Here is a 9,945-nt window from a genome sequence, read left to right on the forward strand (position 1 = left end):
ATTAAAAAAGGTTTACTTCTGGTTATATGATGACTTTTACAGGAGAACTGTGTCGTAGAAATCTCGACTTTAGAAATGAGCTGCTTTATCTATTACAGAAGCAGAATATATTGATGTTGTTGAAGTTTCTAAGAAATTTTTGTGGATGAAAAAACTTCTACAGGAATTAGGAATCAATCAAAAAATTTGTATTATTTTGTGATAGCCAAAGTGTTATCCATCTCAACAAGAATTCGACGTTTTATTCCAAATCGAATCACACATAGAGGTGAAGTATTATTGGATACGTCAAGCGCTTGAGATGAAGTCATATGCACTTGAGAATATCCATATTGATGATAATGGTTCAGATATGATGACTAAGAATTTACCTGCAATGAAATTTGATTCCTGTAAAGAAAAGACAGATTTAGTAGAGCAGCCTATTATCCCTACTAGAGTCTGTGAAAGAAAGATTTATTGGTGGGTTCCCAACTTAAGTAAGGCCACAGTTTAAAACCAAATAATAATAATAATAATAATAATAATAATAATAATAATAATAAAGAAGTGACTATAAATCACATGAGAGAAAGAGTGTTTTCACTTTTGAAAAAAAGAAAGAAAATAAACACAAAGAATGAAAGAGATGATGGATATCAAGGAGAAGAAGAAAAAAAATAGGGTAGTCTAATTTTGTACGTATTAAATTAGTTATTTTTTTATTTTTTTTTATAAAATTTTAGTATGTTATTTATGGTATATAAATGAATATTAAGATATAACTTATTAGTTGTATTTTTTTTGTCTAATTTAAAATACTCATTACTTTATAGAGAATTTATATTGATTCTTTAAATTTTGATGATATATTGTGTTGTTGAGATATCCTAATTCTACAAAAAATACTAATTGTATACCCATTATTTAATAGTGGAAAATTTTATTCAACTAAATTGATAAATTTTATTTGGTGGTGGTTATTTAATTACACAATAAAAAATAAAAAAATTTAGGAGTTAACAACTTTATTAAATTCTGGTCAATATATAATCAGTAAAAGAAAAGTAAGTAATCCTATACCATTAGATAAAATCTCACACTATTAAATACATCATTAATGATTACTTGATGGCTATAAATCACAAAAGTTACTACCTCCTAGCACTCTCGTGATAAGGTCTTCTCTAAACCTCATATTTTTCCAACATATATAAACCCCACTTTAGCACGCACTCATCACTTCATCCTCCCAAAAATATATAGCTTCATTGAAATTCATCATCACTTCATTTACTAAACCCAAACCAAGAGTGATCGATCGAGTGAAATAGTATTTAATTAACAATGGAAGTGAAATTCACTTCATTATCCTCAAAGGCAATCTCGCCAGCTCCACTGAAAGCACTATCATCAGAAGCTGAATCGCTTTCATTTCCATCATCGGAACCCACCAAGCAGCAGCAGCTGCTTCCTCTTCGTATAATTCCCGGTGACTACGGCCTCCCATTCTTCGGAGCAATCAAGGACCGCCTTGAGTACTTCTACAGCGACGGCGGCCGTAACGAGTTCTTCAGGTCCCGCCAACAAAAGTACAACTCCACCATCTTCCGCGCCAACATGCCACCTGGCCCCTTCGTCGCCTCCGATCCAAAGGTCATCGTCCTCCTCGACGGAAAAAGCTTCCCTGTTCTCTTCGACCTTACCAAAGTAGAGAAGAAGGACCTCTTCACCGGAACTTACATGCCCTCCACCAATCTCACTGGAGGCTACCGCATCCTCTCCTACCTCGACCCTTCCGAACCAAAGCACGAGAAGCTCAAGCACCTCATCTTCTTCCTCCTCAAGTCCAGAAGCAACAACATCATCCCTCAGTTCCATTCAAACTACACTGATCTCTTTGATTCCCTGGACAGAGAACTTTCCAAGAACGGCAAAGCAAGTTTCTCCGGCAACGACCAAACGGCGTTTACGTTTCTTTGCCGCGCTTTTTACGGCACCGATCCCAAAGACACGAGCCTCGGAAGCGACGGTCCCAGCCTGGTGCAGAAATGGGTGCTGTTCAATCTCAGCCCAGAGCTTTCCCTTGGCCTCCCCAAGTTCATCGAAGATCCCATTCTTCACACGTTCCGTCTTCCCTCCATCTTCGTCAAGAGCGATTACAAGAGGCTCTATGATTTCTTCTACGGCAGCGCGGGCTTCGTCCTCGAAGAAGCCGAGCGCCAAGGCATCTCTAGGGACGAAGCGTGCCATAACATCTTATTCGCCACCTGCTTTAACACCTTCGGAGGTGTGAAGATCTTCTTCCCGGCGTTGATGAAATGGATCGGTGGCCCCGGGAACAAAGAGCTCCATTCCCGGCTGGCTCAGGAGATAAGATCAGCCGTGAAATCCAACGGAGGAGAGGTAACGATAGCGACAATGGAAGAAATGCCGTTGATGAAGTCAGTGGTGTACGAGACTTTCCGTATCGACCCTCCCGTGCCGCTTCAGTACGCGAAGGCAAAGCAAGACATGGTTATAGAGAACCATGAAAACTCTTTCCAAGTAAAGAAAGGGGAAATGCTGTTCGGGTTTCAACCGTTTGCGACGAAGGATCCAAAGATATTTGAGAGAGCAGAGGAGTTCGTTGGGGATAGGTTCTTGGGTGAAGAAGGTGAGAAGCTTCTGAAGTATGTTTTGTGGTCGAATGGGCCTGAGACGGAGTCTCCGAGTGTTAGGAACAAGCAGTGTCCCGGTAAAGACTTTGTGGTGTTGGTTTCCAGGCTTCTTGTGGTCGAGATGTTTCTCCGTTATGATTCCTTTGAGGTTGAAGCCACAAAGTCAGCACTCGGTTATGATGTTAACTTCATCTCTCTCGCCAAAGCTACCTCTTAGAACTAAATTTACTATGTTTATCTTCTTTATCTGCACTTACATAAATTAAATTACTTTTTATTTATTTTCCTTGTATGCATGTCTGGTCTGTCTTTTAATTGGTTAAATCTTTTAAAAAAAAAATTATTCTCTCATACAAATGTTTTTTCTATATACAAGTCTTTATAAATAATTTATATTCACGGACTTTGTATCAGTTATTGCACTTTGTCAATTCTAAAGAAAAAAATATAGCATTAGAAAAACATTTTTCTGTATTTGCAATAAATTTGAATGTAATACGAATATATTTGAGTGTAATACGAAGATATTTGACTGTATTTTAGAAATTTGTGTATTTTTATTCTGATAAGTTCTACATAATTCAAAACTCTTCCTCCTTCTTCTCCTCATCTTCTACTACTTTTTTTTATCATCATCAACATCTTCTTCTTCTTCTTTTTTTATTCATCTTTTTTTTTTGGTTTATCTTCTCAATTTTCTTCTTATTTTACTTTCTTAACAAGAATAAAAATAAAAAATCAAACAAAAAAAATAAATAAAAAACACATAATGCTGCAAAATTACTTGAAAGAGGATGAACTTATATTCATTTAACTAAAAAAAAGAAAAAAATAAGAAAAAAAAAAAGAAGAAATAAAAAATGTAGCATTAGAGGAAACATTTTTCTGTATTTATAGCAAATTTGAGTGTAACATGAAGATATTTAGGTATAACACGAAGATATTTGAGTGTATTTTTATTCTTATAAGTTCTGCATAATTCAAAATTCTTCCTCTTCTTCCTCCTCATCTTCTACTACTTCTTTTTTCTCATATTCTTTTTTTGTTTTCTTATAATTCTTGAGAAAAAAATAAAACAAAAAAATACATAATGTTGCAAAATCAATAAAAATAAGAAGAAAAAAAAAATGCAACAACAATAACAACAATAAAAAGAATAGGAAAAATGCAAAGAAGAAGGAGAAGAAGAAGAAGAACGTGGAATACAAACGTTGAAAAAGAACCGTTTCTCATTTTGCGCTATTTAAAATTGAAGAAGCCCGTGTTTATACGCTCTCTAAATTGAGAGTTGTTTCCGACTAATTTGTATAGAATTGTATGCCAAAAAGATTTGTATGTGTAGTAAATCTCTAAAAAAAGTGTTGTGTGTTATTTTTAAGAAAAAATAACGAGAATCAATTGTATTATAAGTTAATTAAATTAATTTTTTTATTTTTAATTTTAAAATTTTAAAAAAAATTAAAATGATAGAGAATTTTTTTTTAAAGGAAATTTGTTTGCTAAATTATTGGCTCCAACTACTTTTTCATATTGTCGTAAACGAAAGTTCTTCAAAAGTTGTACATGTTTTTTAAGCTTTCTAAATTAAACCAATCATCATTTCTATGTGGTTATCCCATTCTAATGGTAGCATTTTGTGGTCCACACAATTCATGCATGCTGGGAGTGAGATATGTATTATTGTTGGGAAAGATGGAGACGCTGGGCAGAAAGAAAAGCATCGGTACAAAAAGAGGGAGGACCATCATGGGGTCATGGCATTATGTAGTATCAACATCAAATTTTCTGTACTATTAGCAGTGTATTTTTGGTTAAAATATTCCTGTACATCTAAAGTAAAATGTTCCTCTATAGGATTATTTTTTCTTTTATATATAGAAAAATATTAATTTAAATGTATTGTTAATACTCCAATAACTATAACCATAATAACTCATGTTTAGTTGTTGTATATCATCCCACGACATAAATTATTGAAGTCCAAAATAAATATAATAATATATACTCTGTAAAAACAAATTAAATCCACATGAAAACAAGAGTGAATATGTACACATCTTTATTATTAGTTATAGTTGTATATTGTCTCACTATTCACATGAGTTTTCGATGAGTGTTAATTTCTTATAATAATTTATAGAAAAATAATATTAGATGTTGAGTCAAGATTTGATTTTGTAATTTGTGATAATAAACATAATTAATTATTTTTTAGTATAACTAATTTATTATGATAAATATTATAGAAATAAATCAAGAATACCAATCAAACAAGATAGAATTATAAAAATTATCAATATTAATATGCATATCATATCCTGTCAAATTTAAAAAGAAATTACACAATTAAAACAGCAAGAAACGCTTTAAGAATCAAGCTCGTGAGCAATTGGATAGTTGTTGCGTTTTTATCAAGATTCAAGATAAAGAAAGAAAGTTTTCTATTTCTATGCCAACGGAAACATCTAATAAATGGTGATGTAATAATAATTAGTTGATGAAAAAGAAAATCTTTCTAACATTAAAGAGAATATATCAATCTCCATAAAAAAAGATTTGATCTAAAGAAGAAGGAGCAACTCAAAAATTCTTACCTGAAACACTTTGTCCTTATTCTTTAGTTTTATTCAATGTGTTCTTTCTTCTTTTCTTTTCTTTTTTTATCTATAATTAATAGCAAGTTATTAGTTGTTTCAAGTAATAAAAATGATAAGAAAAATATCATTTTCATGAAAAATTGTTAACTACTATTTATTTTTTCAACTATTATTTGGATTGATAAATTTAATTGTATTGCTAATTTGATTGTATGCCAAAAAATACAATAAAAATATAAATAGTAACAAGAACATTTAACAAAAAAATTTTTTAGTCTTTTAAAATATAATTTAAATTTTAATATTTTAACTCTATTAAACAACATTAATCCTAGAAAATATTTTGGCCTTTTCAAAATTAATCCTAAGTAGAATATTTTAGTTTTTAAATTTAAAATTTAAATTTGTAATTTTTAACGTATTTAAATAACAATAATACCAAGAAATAAATTTTTATCTTTTTAATTAATTTTTAAAGGGATATTTAAAAATTTAAAATTAATCTTTAAATAGAGTAATTTGATCTTTTTAAATTTAAATATAAATTTTTAATCTTTAAACTGTTTGACGTAATTTGGTATAAATAAGCATTAGTTGATAGTAAGTAGTTAAGAAAGAATAAAAATAAAATATCAAAATATTGTAAATACCGAGAGAAAAATAATTCAGCAAACATCTAACACAAATTCACAGGGGCCACCGCCCACCAGCATCCGTACTCTACAGTCTACAGTTCTAATTTAATCAGCATACTGTGGGAGAAGTGGTGATGGAGTCATCAATTGGCGAAGGTGGTTCAAATGGATAATTTTTTGATGTGAGTGAACATCCTAATCCTATGAAACCCATCTCCCCACTTCTTATTCTTTTAACTAGTGTTGGATGGATTTTTTTCAAAATTTTGGAGGATTTTTTTTATTAATTTTAAATAAATTTTTTATTATATTTTAAATATATTTTTTTAAATTTTGAATATTTTTTTATTAATTTTGGATTTTTTTTTTGAAGTTTAGATGCTTTTTTGGAATTTAAATGATTTTTTTAATAATTTTAATTTTTTTATTTTTGAATATTTTTTAATATTTTTTAAATATTTCATTTTGTTAAATTTTAAAATTTTTTAAATTATCATATATCTCTTTTTTATTAAGTTTTGGATGTTTTGACATTTTTAAAATGATTTTTAATTTTTTAAAATAATGTTAAATTTTTAAAATAAATTTTAAGATTTTTAAAATAATTTAAATATATTTTTTTTAAATGACGAGAGGTGGCATAGTAGAACAATGGATGCGACTGAAGGTAGGGCAGGACATCGGCGTTAAGATTTGATGTTGCAAGATGACGATAACGATGTGGCAGAGAGTTGTTGAGATTGAAGAATAATAAGAAGGTAAAATATAAAAGTGAAATTAGAATGTTTCTTATGTTTAATGGGCCTTGAAATACAATTTAATAGAATATTATTCGTTGTTAACTATATTCCTATTAGTTACCTAGCAGTTTTGATGACCATAATAACCCATGTTTAGTTGTTGTATATTATCCCACGACATACATTATTAAAGTCCAGTTGGGTTGCACATCCATATAATTTTCTATTCAAGTCTATTTAAGTTAGTCCAACACTAAAATAATCCAATCCCATTAAATGAGTATGTATTACATGCGCCCAAACCTCCTAAAACGTTAGCATATTTATTCGCACCTTGAATATGAAACATTTCTTCTTCAACCTCGAAACCGCTATTGGAGTTCAAATCTCTCTCAAAATCTCTCAAAGCTCGTTCGTGTTCTCTGCGAAAATTGCTTCTACTCTAGAATCGCATCAAGCTTTCGAAAGGAAGAAGAAAAAACAAACAAAATCAAGAACAAAGACTGCGAACGGTATGAGAAAAACTACTGTTCATTTAAAATCTTGCATTCTCGCATTTCTCCTAGTTAGATTTAAGGTTTAGTGGATTGATTTGCTTCGTTTAGTAGATCGAGTTATTCTGATTCCATATTTTTTTTTTTTGCATAACTAGGGCATACGAATGAAAATGTGTTGTTATTTTCTGTGATATATGGTACGGTTCATTGGAGTTGGTGATTTAGATTCACTTGATTGTTAGTGTGTTCAGTTGAGTTCTTTTGCATGCAGAAATATTTTTCTTGCTGATTGAATGTTTATCACGTTTTATTCAAAATATGAATGGAGATTGGTTCATTGGAGTTGGTGATTTTGTTTCACTTGATTGTTAAGTGTTCAGTTGAGTTCCTTTGCATGCAGAAATATTTTTCTTGCTGATTGAATATTTATCATGTGTTATTCAAAACATGAATGGAGATCGGTTCATTGGAGTTGCTGATTTTGATTCACGTGATTGTATTCAGTTGAGTTCTTTTGCATGCAGAAATATTTTTCTTGCTGATTGAATATTTAACACGTTTTATTCAAACATGAATGGATCGGAGTTCAGTTCATTGGAGTTGGTGATTTTCATTCACCTGATTGTTATGTGTTCAATTGAGTTCTTTTGCATGCAGAAATATTTTTCTTACTGATTGAATGTTTAACACGTTTTATTCAAACATGAATGGAGTTTGGTTCATTGGAGTTTGTGATTTTAATTCACTTGATTAAAATATGCATGCTTGTGCTTGTCGGTATATTGAGTGAAGCATTGACCAAATTTTTTTGTCCTTATAATAAAAATGCAAAAGATGATGGTGACCAAAAAGCAGAAGCCGCGCTATAACGTAAGCATATATACACGTTAAATATATTTATCACCTTTCATTCAAATAAACTCTATTTTGTTTTATAAATATATCATAACACATTGTTTCAAAACCTTGCAGAAAACTTATAATCTCAGATGTCAGACAAAAGCAATAGCGAGAGTGTTCAAGAATATGAGTCAGCAAAAGAAAGATATTATCGAAGAAATGGGATTCGGTGCGGTAGCACATATCCCGAAAATGAATGTCTCTCACAAGCTCTTGAGAGAATTGATTGCTTGCTATGATAGCTATTATGAATACTTGGACACTCTGTATGACAGAATATACATAACACCTGCTAAGGTAGCAGATGCGCTGGGCATAAACCTCGGCGGTAATATCCCTTCAACTTGTGTTTATTTCGGTTCTTTGGTTCCTTTATTTTTGGTTTATTTGGGTACATGGTGCACGAATTTGTGATTCGCACAACTAACCAGCAAGTGCACTGGGTCGTCCAAGTAATACCTTACGTGAGTAAGGGTCGATCCCACGGAGATTATTGGCTTGAAGCAATCGATACTTATTTTATTAATCTTAGTCAGGATGCCAATAAAGTTATTTGGATTTTACTTGTAAAAGGCCAAACTACAAACTACTTAAAATTGCAAGTTGGAATAATAAAGAGAACAGCGTTACTTGTTAGGCAGTAATGGAGAGTATGTTGGAGTTTTGGAGATGCTTTGTCCTTTGACTTCAACTCTTCCTTGGAATCCTCTTCTCACACGCAGGTTCCTTCCATGGCAAGCTCTATGTAGGGTGTCACCGTTGTCAATGGCTACTTCCCATCCTCGCAGTGAAAACTATGCTCACGCACTCTGTCACAGTACGGCTAATCACCGGTTGGTTCCCGCTCCTACTGGAATAGAATCCCTCTTTTGCGTCTGTCACTAACGCCCAGCAGATTAAAGTTTGAAGCACGTCACAGTCATTCAATCCCGGAATCCTACTCGGAATACCATAGACAAGGTTTAAACTTTCCGGATTCTCATGAATGCCGCCATCTATCCGGCTTATACCACGAAGATTCTGTTGGGGAATCTAAGAGACATTCATTCAGTCTGATGTAGAACGGAGGTGGTTGTCAGGCACACGTTCATGGGTTGAGGAAGGTGATGAGTGTCACGGATCATCACCTTCTTCACAGTTAAGCGCGAATAAACATCTTAGATAAGAACAAGCGTGTTTGAATGGAAAACAAAGGAATTGTATTAAATCATCGAGACGCTGCAGAGCTCCTCACCCCCAACAATGGAGTTTAGAGACTCATGCCGTCACAAAGTATGAAATTCAGATCTGAAAATGTCATGAGGTACAAGATAAGTCTGTAAAAGTTGTTTAAATAGTAAACTAGTAACCTAGGTTTACAGAAAAATGAATAAACTAAGATAATTGGTGCAGAAATCCACTTCTGGGGCCCACTTGGTGTGTGCTGGGGCTGAGACTAAAGCTTTCCACGTGTAAAGGCCTTTCTTGGCGTCAAACTCCAGGTTTTGACGTGTTTTGGGCGTTTAACTCCGGATCACGACGTTTTTCTGGCGTTTAACTCCAGACAGCAGCGTGTACTTGGCGTTCAACGCCAAGTTACGTCGTCTATTTTTGCGCAAAGTATGGACTATTATATATTGCTGGAAAGCCCTGGATGTCTACTTTCCAACGCCGTTGAGAGCGCGCCAATTGGACTCCTGTAGCTCCAGAAAATTCATTTCGAGTGCAGGGAGGTCAGGATCCAACAGCATCAGTAGTCCTTTTTCAGCCTAAGTCAGATTTTTGCTCAACTCCCTCAATTTCAGCCAGAAAATACCTGAAATCACAGAAAAATACACACACTCATAGTAAAGTCCAGAAATATGATTTTTGCCTAAAAACTAATAATAATTAACTAAAAACTAATTAAAACATGCTAAAATCTACATGAAATTACCCCCAAAAAGCGTACAAAATAT

At 32.6% G+C, this 9,945-nt stretch overlaps 1 protein-coding gene across 1 annotated transcript; it reads left to right on the forward strand.

Moving 5' to 3' along the window:
- Positions 1–1,214: 1,214 nt before the first annotated feature.
- On the forward strand, positions 1,215–2,920 carry LOC130943829 (allene oxide synthase-like). Its single transcript, XM_057871864.1, has one exon. The coding sequence runs from the start codon at positions 1,327–1,329 to the stop codon at positions 2,854–2,856; it is 1,530 nt and encodes a 509-aa protein (XP_057727847.1). The 5' UTR covers positions 1,215–1,326; the 3' UTR covers positions 2,857–2,920.
- The last annotated feature ends 7,025 nt before the right edge of the window (positions 2,921–9,945 follow it).

Source organism: Arachis stenosperma, chromosome 8 (assembly GCF_014773155.1).
Source record: "Arachis stenosperma cultivar V10309 chromosome 8, arast.V10309.gnm1.PFL2, whole genome shotgun sequence".
In the NCBI taxonomy this organism is placed as follows: Eukaryota; Viridiplantae; Streptophyta; class Magnoliopsida; order Fabales; family Fabaceae; genus Arachis; species Arachis stenosperma.